The sequence below is a fragment of the Anabrus simplex genome, chromosome 2 (assembly GCF_040414725.1).
Source record: "Anabrus simplex isolate iqAnaSimp1 chromosome 2, ASM4041472v1, whole genome shotgun sequence".
Lineage (NCBI taxonomy): Eukaryota > Metazoa > Arthropoda > Insecta > Orthoptera > Tettigoniidae > Anabrus > Anabrus simplex.
Window position 1 is genome coordinate 1020288110 of NC_090266.1, and position 14857 is coordinate 1020302966.

At 37.9% G+C, this 14857-nt stretch overlaps 1 protein-coding gene across 4 annotated transcripts in view; it reads right to left on the reverse strand.

The window, feature by feature from the left end:
* mys (myospheroid) overlaps positions 1-14857 on the reverse strand; it is a 331725-nt gene that overhangs the window by 33609 nt on the left and 283259 nt on the right. For all 4 annotated transcript variants that reach the window (XM_067141892.2, XM_067141891.2, XM_068226367.1 and 1 more), the window contains 2 exons: positions 9193-9336; positions 7723-7862 (listed from right to left, as the gene is read on the reverse strand). In XM_067141892.2, the coding sequence (XP_066997993.1) occupies positions 7723-7862; positions 9193-9336 (284 nt within the window). The remainder of the gene's footprint in view (positions 1-7722; positions 7863-9192; positions 9337-14857) is intronic.

The window sequence follows — 14857 nt, forward strand, 5'->3', positions numbered from 1 at the left end:
TATTATAACAGAGAAGTAAAGACACTAAGAAGGAAGTGGAGGTTGAAAAGAAATAGAGTTAGAAATGGCTGTGGAAGTAAGGAGAAATTGAAGGAACTTACTAGCAAATTTAATCTAGGAAAGAAGTCAACTAAGGATAACATGATGGCAAGCGTAACTGGCAGTCATACAAATTTTAGTGAAAAATGGAAGTGTATGTATAGGTACTTTAAGGTAGAAAAGGGTTCTAAGATGGACATTCCAGGAATCATTAAAGAACAACGGGAGTATGCAATTTATTTATTTTATGCCTTTGTATGTGGCGAAGTTAGGGCTCATGGCCCTCTCTTACACTTAACCATAACATACAGTACATGTGAGGACCTTCAAAAGGGAGAAGTTTTCAGTCAGCAGTATGTAAAGATTGTTGGTTACAAGGATAATGTCCAGATAGAGGAGGTGACTAATACTAAAGTAGTATTAAAATTTACCTACAATAAGGACGTTTACAGTAAGGTACAAAAGTTGAAAACTAGAAAAGCAGCTGGAATTAATAAGATTTCGGGGGATATACTAAAGCCAATGGGTTGGGAAATAGTACCATATCTGAAGTACTTATTTGATTATTGTTTGCATGAAGAAGCTATACCAAATGAATGGAGAGTTGCTATAGTAGCCCCCGTGTATAAAGGGAAGGGTGATAGGCATAAAGCTGAAAATTACAGGCCAGTCAGTTTGACATGCATTGCATGAAAGTTTTGGGAAAGCATTCTTTCTGATTATATTATGCATGTTTGTGAAATGAATAACTGGTTTGATAGAAGGCAGTTTGGGTTTAGGAAAGGTTATTCCACTGAAGCTCAACTTGTAGGATTCCAGCAAGATATAGTCTCTTCAATCCCGGACTAAATACTCCGGAAATGGAATTTTTATACATGCCATTTCTGAGAATATGGGTCACTAATAAGCGAACCATGCAATAAAATTTTTCTTCGTAACGTGCCCAAAGGGCATAACTGAGGGTCCTCATATGTGGACCTCAGGTCTTTGTTAACACATTATGGATTACACTTCTCTTGATTTAGCATATGGGTTTTTTGGAAACAATGAGTTTTCATTCCAATTATGTACTTTAATTACTTGAAATAAACCTATTTTAAAACACTCTCATAACATGGAAACTATTTATTACTAACTTAAAATAACAAACACCTACTTTAAAACAACTCTATGCATACATCGAAACTAAATATACACGTAACTGAACAATTTCTCACTACACAAGTCATTCTACTCATTACTTGGTGTGATAATGCCAGAAAGCAGTTGTTTTTTTTAGAGTGCAAAGGTACATACCACATTTTGTACAGACTACCCTTGTTTTGGAACGACATCCAGGCCTTCTGCATTTCGAGGCATTCTTTACATCAACAAATTTTGGTAAGTGGCCTATATTGTCAAAAGGAACCTCTGGAATGGGTTGACTCTGAACTCTTCGTAGTTTCACCATACCTTGTTTGTCCATGTCATCCTCCGAGTCATTATCTTCATCAACAGGGTTGGTAGGTGCTGAGGGAGGCCATCCCCGTTTCCTAATGTTTATATAACCAATGTCCTTAAAATTTATCAATGCCTTTCCTACGTGCATTTTGTAATCCATTAATGAGAGTCGTTTTTGTCTAATAATACCACTACTTGCACACCATATGTGATTATCCAACAATTAACAATTATCACATCAACAAAGTGGTTGAACATACGCACTGGCCATTTGTTGGTACGAATGTAACACCTATAGTATGACATGAATCTATCACAAAGGTCTACTCCACCCATTTCTTCATTGTAGTATTTAACAATCAATGGCTGAGGAATAACAAGCTTTTTTTTTTTCTTCCTCTCCTTCAACCATCTTTTGCATGTTGTTTGTGGCTCACTGCCAACACGAAGACAGAAGAACACTCTGTTGTCCTTCCACTTTACAATGCACATTTTTTCATCTTCCCTTACCCACTCCTCCCATTCTCCCCTTTTCAGTACCTTATCAGTTTTTAGTTTTTGTGACACTGATCCCACCCTGTTTTTCATGACAGTCCCTGTTTGGTATATCGTCATTGCCGGGACAAAACCTCCTATGTGATAATATGTTTTGGAGATATACTGACCCGCAGGACATACATTGTGAAGAGCGAGAATGCCTTGACAATATGCACATGATATTGCACCTTAGATGACAGAACCTTACCAGCCAAAGTTCTAAGCTAAAATTATTTCACATAGGAGTTTTTGTCCCGGCAGCGACGATATATTTCTCTGCAGTAGCATGTCTACTCATTTTACACTGGTAAAAAAATCTATCAGTGTAAACACAATGAGTTTTATCTTGTGGAATACTTTCTGTCAAAATCTTGACAATAGCACCACCAAGACCATATTTTTTTTCATCCTCACTCGATACTGTACCCGCCTCTGTGTAAAACCTAAAACTAATCCATCTGGAGCTGCCAAAATGAAATTCTTCAATCCTAATGGGTTTGGTTTTGAAGGGACAAACTGCCTAAAGCCACACTTCCCTGAGAAAGGCACCATTTGTTCATTAAATGATACATGCTTTGACCGTGGGAGAGAGACACATTTTTGTTTCACGCAGTCAAGAAATGGTTTCACCTTCCAGAGTGCTCTCTCATGTTCCCCTTAATTGTCAGCAAAATGCATAAAATTCCTCAGTTCGAAAAAACGATCCCTGGACATACACTTAGATTTTATCGGCACCTCAGTATCACGTTGCCAGTACATTTTGCTTTGTGGATAACCCAGCACACCCATCATCACATGCACACCAGCCAAATGCATCATTTCTTCCTTAGTAGTATTTACGGATTTAAAGTCACGCCTTTGAACTGAATAGAGGTTACTTTGTTACGCGTGTTGTTCCCAGAAACTAAGAGGTAGATATTCTAAGAATGAATCTAAAATTCACTTTTCATTATCACAGTCTGTTAAAAATACTGCATCATTGCAGGCGTCCTGTAAAGTCATAGATTTCTTTCTTCATTTCATATCGTGGGTCTTAGGAGTTGGAGGTGTGAGCGACTGAGATACCGCCGATTCAGTAGATCTGTTTCCTTCGTCTTCATTGTTGCCAAGCACATCATTTTCTCTATTTATGACATTCATTTCCAAGACCTTCAACTTCATTTACATCACCGTCATTATCGTACACAGAAGATGAGTCAAAGTTAGTAACATCAGTAACTGAGAATTCTTCAAGCTCGCCCTTGGACAGATCCGCATCACTTTCATCCAGAAAAGTCCATATATCTCTTTCATCAAGAAATCTTCCTTCTGTAAAGAAGGAATAAACATAAAGCAAGTTATTTTGCCATAAAACAACGTATTTCCTGTAATGTCATTCGTTAATTGTGATGCTATTACTTATCACTCCCATACCAAAACCTATAGAAAAAATAATATACCACTCAACTGAGGTCCACGTATGAGGACCATTACATTATGCGATAAATATCAGTACCACTTAACTATATTGTTAAACTGAATTAATTCACAGACTCTACAAATGCTACAAAACACTGGAAAAAATAAGCTTAGCAAGATTGTGAGTTATTTACTAAGAAATATATACTTACTTTCAGGATGTTGGGATTAAGCCATCTTCTCGCGCACCGCTCTTTACATTTAAACCAAACATGACAGTTAGGAGTACTTCAGTGTTCCTGTGGCAACGAGGTAAACTAAGAGGTCCACAGACAAGGATTGCGGTTGCTACGCAACACATTCCGCATTAAAACCAGCGAGAAATTAGCTCACAACTGAGGTCCACATATGTGGACCGTTGGAACATAGAGGATGATATCTTGGATTCAGGAGGTCAAATGGACTGCATCGCGATTGACCTATCTAAGGCATTTGATAGGGTAGATCATGGGAGACTACTGGCAAAAATGAGTGCAACTGGACTAGACAAAAGAGTGGCTGAATGGGTGGCTATATTTCTAGAACGTAGATCTCAGAGAATTAGAGTAGGCGAAGCTTTATCTGACCCTGTAATAATAAAGAGGAGAAATTCTCAAGGCAGTATTATTGGACCTTTATGTTTTCTTATATACAGGGTTATTCGCGTAAGATGTTACACAGAATACCGTCTAAACCATTAAAGATATCGGTATTTTGTTTTCATATTCGTAAATGATACCCAGGGGCTTGAAAAATTATGTGCTACTTATTCTCATGGGGTGATTAATAACCGAGATATTAATACTAACTCCATATTTTTAATTGGAACGGTGGGTATACTTACAGGTGGCCTAAGAGTTCAAATGCGTGCAAGTTCAAATATGTAAGTATTTTCAAAATCGGACAGTTACATTTTCAGATATCAATAAAAGACCGATTTGGGCTCGTGTGTGCTGCAACAGACAGCGTGCGGTTGGTCAAGGACATATTGGCACGCAAACTGTTTCTTGGCATTGATTCCAGCCACAGAACAGATACCAGGCATGTACTGTAAATATCGTACACATAATGTGATGTACCATAACATACACTGGGTGTGCAACATTACTGTATGACAGGCGAACATACAACGGGGAAGGGAGATAAATCGGAGCATATTAATTTTCTTTTCTAGAAGGAGGTCTTCAGGTGTCCAGTGTTATGTTTATTTCTCAATTCATGCAGTAGTATGTATGGTACACTCAAACCAGTGACAATTATAGCTTTCGTTATGTTCCTTTGAAGTCAAAGTAATTATTTTATTCCTTTTAAAAACATCAACCCTCCCTGTCCTGAGTTCACCTGTCATGCACACTTTGCAAACCCACCACATATGTACGATATGCTTACATGCCTGGTATCCATTCTGTGGCTGGAATCACATCCAGGAAACTGCTAGCGCGTCAAAATGTCCTTGCCCGACTGCAAGCCGTCTGATGCAGCATGCAAAAGTGTGCATGCTGTTCTTATTGATATCTCAAGAAAGTAACTGTCCGATTTTGAAATCACTTACATATCTGATCTTGAATGCAGTTGAACTTTTAGGTCAGCTGTATGAATTTGTGCAGTTCCATTTCAAAATATGGAGTCAGTATCAATATCTTAGTTATTAATCATCCCATGAGAATACAAAGCACATTATATTACAAGCCCATGGGTATCATTTATGAATATGAAAACAGAATACCGATATCTTTAATGGTTTTGATGTTATTTCTGTTTAACATTTCTGTGAGAATAACCCTCTACATAAATGATATGATTAAAGAAGTGGAATCAGAGATAAGGCTTTTTGCAGATTATGATATTCTCTATAGAGTAGCAAATAAGTTAAAAATTTTGAGGAACTGCAAAATGACCTCAATGTTGTGAGATGGACAATAAGCAATTAACGGGGTTAAAAGTCAGGTTGTGAGTTTCACAAATAGGAAATGTCCTCTCAGTTTTAATTATTGCATTGATGGGGTGAAAGATCCTTTTGGGGATCATTATAGGTACCTAGGCGTTAATATAATGAAAGATTTTCATTGGGGGTAATCATATAAATGCAACTGTAAATATAGGGTACAGATCTCTGCGCATGGTTATGAGGGTGTTTAGAGGTTGTAGTAAGGATGTAAAGGAGAGGGCATATAAGTCTCTGGTAAGATCCCAACTAGAGTACGCTTCCACTGTATGGGACCCTCACCAGGACTATACTTGGTTCAAGAACTGGAGAAAGTCCAAAGAAAAGCGGCTCGATTTGTTCTGGGTGATTTCTGACAAAAGAGTAGCGTAAACAAATATTGCCGAGTTTGGGCTGGGAAGACTTGGGAGAAAGTAGACAAGCTGCTCAACTAAGTGGTATGTTCTGAGCTGTCAGTGGAGAAATGGCATGGAATTACATTAGTAGATGAATGAATTTGAGTGGTGTCTTTAAAAGTAGAAAAGATCACAATATGAAGGTAAAGTTGGAATTCAAGAGGACAAAATGGGGTGAATATATGTTTATAGGAAGGGGAGTTAGGGATTGGAATAACTTACCAAAGGAGATGCCAATAAATATCCAAGTTCTTTGCAATCGTTTAAGAAAAGGCTAGGAAAATACAGTAACTGATAGGGAATCTACCACCTGGACGACTGCCCTAAATGCAGATCAGTTGTGATTGATCGATTGACAAAATGATGCTGCTAAAATTGGCCGTGCAGTTAGGGGTGCGCAGCTGTGAGCTTCCATCCAGGAGATAGTGGGTTTGAAACCCACTGTCGGCAGCCCTGCAAATGGCTTTCCGTGGTTTCCCATTTTCACACCAGGCAAATGATGGGGCTGTACCTTAATTAAGGCCACGGTCCTTTCCACTCTTAGGCCTTTCCTATCCCATCATCGCCATAAGACCTATCTGTGTTGGTGCAACATAAAGCAAACTATATATATATATATAAAAGAAGAAGCTGCAGAAGCCATGACTGCTTTGAAGCATAATAAATCAGGAAAGGCTGCTGGATCGAATGATCTTGCAGCACAACTGAGGTGTTCAAGATGAGATGCAGCAGGCAGGTTAACATTAATCTTCAACCATATAGCAGTTATAGAGAGAAATACCAAACAACCAGCAACGAAGCATTTTCAAAAAAGAAGGGAAATCCCTCCAAGGGTGCTACTTCCTGCGATTCATGCAACAGATATCTAAACTCATTTTCGACAAATAGATTCACAAAACTGTCAAAATAACTGTCACATCCTGAAGAGCCTCAAAGGACAGATTTATGAGAGAATACTACTAAGAACAGAATTGACCATTTCTAGGTATTTTGGACACTACAGACTCTATTGCAAGTTGCACTTTAAATACAGCATTAAAATATGGTTCTATAGTCTCAAAACTTTATGGAACACAATGCTGAATAACAATGGTACTATTCCTTAGAGTTGTATGAGTTAAAAGTTTTTTTACCCTTAATGTAAAACAGTATAAATGGGTTGTGTGAAAAGCTGAGCAAATTTCTCAGGTGGGTGTATAAATGCAGTGATACCGTTTGAAATAACAATACCTGTAACCACAAACAAGGTCTTACCTGACTGTACCTCTCAGTGAAGTTGGATCATGATCAACAGAAAGTGCTTTCAAGTTTTAAGTATGGATGAGCACAATTTACAATCATGGTATGTTGTGCTGTTTTACAAAAAGATAGGAGCTTTCAATGCCACGGAAAAGCACCAGGGCAACTCTTTACGGCTTTCATCTCGTGCAGAAAGTTCGTTGCATGATAATTAGCAACAATCAACAATATTCTGCCACATTCAACATAATACTGAACTATCCACGACCTGACCAACTTCCTTCAGTAGCTTCAATGCTGCTGGAAATCACCTGGCCAACTTCTTCACCTCTAAGTGAATAACACATTTTCTAACTGTCAGAGAGAAGGTCCAAGTCACTGAGAAATGGAGGATACTTCAGGATTATCTCTAAATTCATAAAAACAAGTTTCATTTCTATCACAGAAGATACCAAACAAGTTTTTGAATAACATGATACTGAGTTTATCTTTTATATATGAAGTATTCACAAGGTCATTATACTTCTTTAATTAACCTGAAAACTAAGAGATTCAAGCTCCAAAGCTTTCATCACAATGAATATAACACTTTTACTTTAATGTTACTTATACAGTAGTGCCTAAGAATGATGATTTCAAGATAAGGTTCTTAAATTTCAACAGTAAGGATTATGGAGCAATGAAACTTACCGTATCCCATTTAGCTAACATCCTTTCCTTCTCAAACTTTGCAAATTCTCTCCGGTCATGTATTGTGGTTAGCAATTTCCACAGTAATAAAACTGCCAATCCAATCAATACAACAGCAGCAATTACACCTAACACAATACCTGAAAAAAAAATATATATATATTAAAAAAAAATTAAAATCTCAATTGCATTTGTTTACGAAAGTGTAAGTATAGGGGCTAGTATGAACAGAAGCAAGCAAGCTAGCTAGCTTGTAATTTTAAGGGACTGTTGATATCAAGATCATAGCCACAGAACTGCCAAGATTTGTGTGGAGCAAAAAACCACAGCGATATACATTAAAAAGAGCTCAGTAACTTGTTGCTGATGCTGTTGTTCCTTTATGTAAGAGACTAGGAACACTGATAGTCAACAGCTCGTGCAGTTAATTTCAAAGCTCCACCACAGGGAAATGTATACTGTTCCATACCACTGAAATTATATGAGTATTGGTACCTGTTTCTATAGGTCAAAACATGCTGATTTATATAGATCCACCACAATGGTCTTTTGGCATGAAGAAGCTTCCTATCTTGACTATATATACTGTATATTGCTTTCCATCTTGCTAATGATAATTCCTATAATGCTTTAAAAAGGTTTACCATATTCATGTGTGCACTACTTTTCTGTATTTATTTGTACTTCCTACAATGATAGGCTGCCTAAATCTGACGAAGTATACCATAACAATTTCACAATAAGAGCAAGCAAAATGAAAGCATTCTGAAGCATAATCTTTACAAGCAACAGATATACTCTGTAACATGGATGTGACTTTCCCTTCTAAAATTTCACAAAAATACACGTCAGTAGCACCATTAATGTGTTTTTTGACGGTGTTCTCTAGCTCTAACACACTGATATCCATGTTCCACTCTGAGTTGCTTTGCTATATTTAACTCTGTTGTACACATCTTTCAGCTCGTAAATCCATGTGGAATATGCTGAGGAAACTCAGCCAGACAAGATCTTAACAACGTGTAAAACTTGAGAATAGGTCTGTATTTAGAATGTTCTTACAGAATTGAACACACACTTCAGAATGTCGAGATTAATAATTTGGAAACTCAACTTCTGTAATCACTGGATTATCATGTAAGCGAGCAAGTTGTGGATTTTATTTCTGTGACTAATAAATTTGGTTCTGAAAAGTAATGAACTTAAACTATTAGTGAAATGCATTTACCAAACCAAAAAATTAGATTCTTAATTATTTCAAAGAGAATGACTTTTTCCAAGTTGTACTAAAAACTACAAGTAGGAAAAAAAATAATTAAAAGCAGGAACTGTCCTAGAACAGGATGCACGATACCTACACATATCAAACCACTACGGTAGAATCTCTAACTTTTCCACGCAGACCTTAATAATCAATGTAAAAAATGTTTAAAAATGCAGTATCAAACTAAATTGCAAAATAGAACTTACCTAAAAAGTACACTTCAGTCGGACAATCCAGCTTCTCTTGAGCACGAATTGCCACACCATCACTAGTTACTAGGTACACAAATTTGAAGCGACAATCATCTTCATCAAAGTGTACACAAAGCTGTTCACCTTTTGCTTTGTCCTCTGTAAAGAAATACACATTTCTTTTAAAATTGTTAAGATACTAATTTTCAGTATGTTCTATGTCACTGAAAAATGGTACCATAATTATAAATATTTGCACATCATGGTGTATATCAATCAAGTTTCTCACAGAATTGGTAACCCAGATTATTTTTCTTCTCTGAACAATACTTACCATTACTACCATCAGCATCACCATGTCTCCTAGTGTTTGATTAATTCAGCTAGGTTTTTTTACAAGTTGCATTACGTCGCACCAACACAGATTTGTCTTATGGCGACGATGGGACAGGAAAGGGCTAGGAGTGGGAAGGAACCGGCTGTGGCTTTAATAAAGTTACAGCCCCAACACTTGCCTGGTGTGAAAATGGGAAACTATGAAAAACCATCTTCAGGGCTGCCGATGGTGGGGTTAGAACCCACCAACTCCTGAACACTGGATACTGGCCATATTTAAGTGACTGCAGCTATTGAGGTTAGTAATTCAGCTATCATCTTTGAAAAAAAAACAGGCAATTTACTTTCCAATCAAGAAAAACTTCTAATACAACATAAGTGATTAACCGGATAACCTAGACATTTTTAGCAATCTTAATTAGAACTAGGTGTTCCATAAAGAACAAAATTTCTCAGTTTCTTTGAAAACCATGGAGTAATTTAAACCTCTTAAAATATCGTAATGTTATGATATTGGAGTGGACAGTTCTCTGGTAATGTGTAGGAGGCGGCTTTCAAAAGCCAGTAACAAAGCAGACAAGGAAAGCAAGGAGAACTGTACAATCCTCACATTTACTGAAATAGTGAGCAGTCACAGGATACTTGCAGAACATCTAGAACTTGATAAAATTTCTTTCAGACTTTATGATGCTACAGTACATGTCTGACCGGGCGAGTTGGCCGTGCGCGTTGAGGCGCGCGGCTGTGAGCTTGCATCCGGGAGATAGTAGGTTCGAATCCCACTATCGGCAACCCTGAAGATGGTTTTCCATGGTTTCCCATTTTCACACCAGGCAAATGCTGGGGCTGTACCTTAATTAAGGCCACGGCCGCTTCCTTCCAATTCCTAGGCCTTTCCTATCCCATCGTCGCCATAAGACCTATCTGTGTCGGAGTGACGTAAAGCCCCTAGCAAAAAAAAAAAGTACATGTCTGATGATTATGATTATGATCATAAGAGCAGAGAGAGTATTAAGGTAACAGCGGAACCTCAGGGCTGGACGATGTAGTTGTGAGAAGGAAATTTTTCTATTTCCAATGAGTATTTATGACTCAATTAGTCTTTCTTTTTTAAGATTAACAACAGTATGAATTTCTTTTTATTTAGTATCTGCTTTAAATGTTACCAAAATAGATATGTCTTATGGCAACAATGGAATAGGAAAGGGTCAGGTGTAGGAATGAAGCAACTGTGGCCTTAATTAAAGTACAGCCCCAGTATTTGCCTGGCGTGAAAATGGGAAACCACAGAAAACCATCTTCTGGGCTGCCGACAGTGGGGTTCGAACCCACTCTCACTGAAATGCAAGCTGATTGATAGCTACAAGACCCAAACCACCTGGCCACTTGCTCAGCGAGTATAAATACATAACAAACAAACAAACAAAAAAAAAAATAATAAATAAATAAATAAATAAATAAATAAATAAATAAATAAATAAATAAAGTGATCTCAACAAATAATTTAGCAACAGGAAGGTAATAAATTACCGAACCAGCCTCAATTAAAATTAAAATATGAACCTACTGTCAGATTTTTTATCATGGAGACAAGTTTAAGATTTAAATTACAAATGAACCAATAGGCCTACTGCAAAATACCAATATTTTCCTTTATTAATTGAGGAGTGTGTGTTCAGAAGACACTATTTCCACCCTAAGAAAGTTGTCGAAAAACGCAGGGAACGTATAATACAAGGCACACGGAACATACCCATGATCAGGTATGGTACTACTATTAAAGAATTACATCTTTCTGGTCTGGATTGCTCGTGGTATTTAATAGTACTCAACTACTCCAATGCATGTGGACAAAATACTTTTTTTTTTTAATTTAGTGGAAATAGCATCTCTCTGGGAATCACTCACTTAAAAATATATACATGGAAAACTACTTGTCTGATGGTAATGAAATTTTTATTTGTTATGGCAACTTGTAGTGTAATACAAGTTATAAATTTTTTCAATCACCTCAAAATTAGTTATCAGTTTTCTAAAGCAACTTTTTCTCAGCCCAGGGTAAACGCACAACAGGAATCTTGGGCTTGTTTTGAAGCACTCAGTCATTGTTATCAGAAACTACAACCACTGTAACCGCAGTGAAACAGTGAATTAATTTTTTTTTTTACAACTTGCTTTACGTCGCACCGACACAGATAGGTCTTATGGCGACGATGGTATAGGAAAATCCTAGGAGAGGAGAGGAATCAGCTATGGCCTTAATTAAAGTACAGCCCCAGCATTTGCCTGGTGAGAAAGTGGGAAACCACGGAAAACCATCTTCAGGGCTGCCGACAGTGGGGCTTGAACCCACTACCTCCTGGATGTAAGCTCACAGCTGCGCACCCCTAACTGCACGGCCAACTTGCCCGGTACTGAATTAATGAAAAATAATTCATAATAATTCAAAATAATCATGTGTGTGTGTGCTGGACCGTGTGATTAATAGCAGGTGAGGTGGTGAAACTGGGTGCAGCATTCCCGTGTTCACTCATCCCAGGCAGTTGTGAAATGGAATGTCAGTGACCTCGATTTGTCAGCATGCTATTTTCATTTTGCCTGTGTTCTGCATGTTGGCAACATCACTTCAAGATGCCTCCGAGACCACCACTGTCAGAGGGTGAACTAGCAATGGTTTTGAGTGCAATTTGTTTCTTTCAAAGTGTTGAGGGGGGGGGGGGGTTGGGAAGTAGGGGACAAGAGGTTTCCTATGTACCGAAAAATAGATTGTCCTGGATTATTGCTGTTGTTAGTGAAGAGAGTAGGAGCCTCTTTAAAGGAGAATGATTGAAATACGTCATCCAGATGAAGATTATTTTTATTTGTTGTTGTTGTAGTACATATTGTCTGGGTTTTTATATCATGGGTAACAACAAAGAATATTTCACTACCTCCTAGAGTTGATGATTATAACAAACTAACTAAATCAGACCCGATTGTCCTTGCAAAGGAACTATTAACTATGGTTTTCCATGGTTTCCCATTTTCACACCAGGCAAATTCTGGGGCTGTACCTTAATTAAGCCTAGAACATATTGAACATGTCCTGCACATGGACTAACCATGCACATGTCAGTGAATGTTGTAACACCATTTTGTATTCAATATGTTGTATATTACATTTTCTATAAACAATTTCCAGTGTATGACATTTTGTGCGCCACCCTGTACATAAGTTGAGGCACTTGCTGTAAAGTTGCGCTTTGGTATGATAAAGCTTAATGAACATGTTAAAATCTTGATAGGTATCTTATTCATAGTGAAATGCGGCACTGAGGAATAATCTGAGCACTATTGGTGGCGTAGTCTTCATAGCTCGAGATTGTACTAGCACGTCGAAAGGCGGGTTTCAATGTACAGGTAGGTCCTAGGATGATGTGTAGGTCCGAAGTTCCTCAGTTCAAGCGGAACATGAAGCCTAGAGAAAATAGGGGAGCTGATTTTAATATGGTGTTCAATAAAGGTAAAGTCATATGAAGCAATGGTATAGAGAGTTATAGTGTGACACTCACCTTGCTGCAACATGCCAAGAAGCTTACTCTGTGGAGAGGAGTTGACAACTGGAACTGGTTTGTGGGGATAGAGTAGAGGTAAATGGGAGAGGAGAGGGAGGGAAGGGAAGGGAAGGGAAGGGAAGGGAAGGGAAGGGAAGGGAAGGGAAGGGAAGGGAAGGGAAGGGCTTTTGGAGGAACCGGCTATGGGGGAGGTGTTGGGGGGGCGGGTCTGGAGGGCAGTGTGGTGGGAACGTATGGTATGAGAGGGTGTTATGTAATGCGTGGAAGATCGAACGCTTACTCAAAAACTTAATATCTTTAAAAATCTTAATAAGAAAGTTGTAAAGAACCTTGGGTTTCTCAGAAATTTCATTTAGGTTTAAATTGGGGTTTGATCGAGGTGTATGAAGCAATTTTCGGTGACATCTAGGAGAGGGCCTTTCCTAAGGTCCTGAGAATCTCCCCCAAGTTTTGGTTTATAGTGGTAAAATTGTTTCATATCATGCATATGTAGGCCCTCTGCCAAAAACCTATTGTATTTAATAGCGTTCACGTGTTGGATGTACCTAATTTTGAAGTTGCGTCCAGTCTGTCCTATGTATGAGGAATTGCAGTTATTGCAACTAAACCGGTATACCCCTGATCCCGAGAAGGTATTATTTTTGTTTATTGTGTTAGAGTTATGTATTATTTCCACATTCCTATTATTGGTACGAAAGGATATCTTGATACGGTATTACGTTTCTTAAAAATATTGGTGAGACTGTAAACGTTTTCGTTGAAAGTGAATGTAGAATATGTAATAGGGTTGGGTTTTCCTAACTTGTTTTTAGTCAATGCTAGAATTTATTTATTATTTTTTCTATGAAACAGTCATCACTCTATCACTAAATATGAATACATATGAGAGTAAAATATATGTGGATTTTGATTCAATTCAGTTTCCTTAGAAATATGTGTTAATTTAAATGTGGACTTGACAATATGATGCATTGAGCTTGCTAGGATAATGTATGTATTGTGTAAGACATGTAGAATAAGCAGTTCTGACCCATTGTATCTCCTGATTTTTCTTGATTTTCATATCAAAATCTCCTGATTTTTGGTTTTGTAAAGTTGGCAGGTATGCTGAATGTTAGAGAGGTTGGGAGCATCGACTAAAAACAACGTTAGAAAAGGGAAAACGCAACCCTATTACATATTCTTTTTACCTTTACTTTCAGCGAAAAAGTTTACAGTATCACCAACATTTTTAAGAAACGTAATACCGTATCAAGATATCCTTTCGTACCAATAATAGGAATGTGGAAGAAATACATAACTCTTAACACAACAAACAAAAATAACACCTTCTCGAGATCAGGGGTATACCGGTTTAGTTGCAACAACTGCAATTCCTCGTACATAGGCAGACCGGGCGCAGCTTCAAAATTAGGTGCATGGAACACGTCAATGCTATTAAATACAATAGGTTTTTGGCTGTGGGCCAACATATGCATGACGTGAAACAATTTTAACCACTATAGACCAAGACTTGGAGATTCTCAGGACCTTAGGAAAAGGCCCTTTCCTAGATGTCACCGAAAATTGCTTCATACACCTTGATCAGTTTTTCAACCCCAATTTAAACCTAAATGAAATTTCTGAGATACCCAAGGTTCGTTACGACTTTCTTACTATGGTTTTTAAAGGTATTAAGTTTTCGAGTAAGCGTTCGATCTTCCATGCATTACATAACACCCTCTCATGCCATACGTCCCCACCACTTTGCCCTCCAGACCCGCCCCCAACACCTCCCCCCGTAGCCGTTC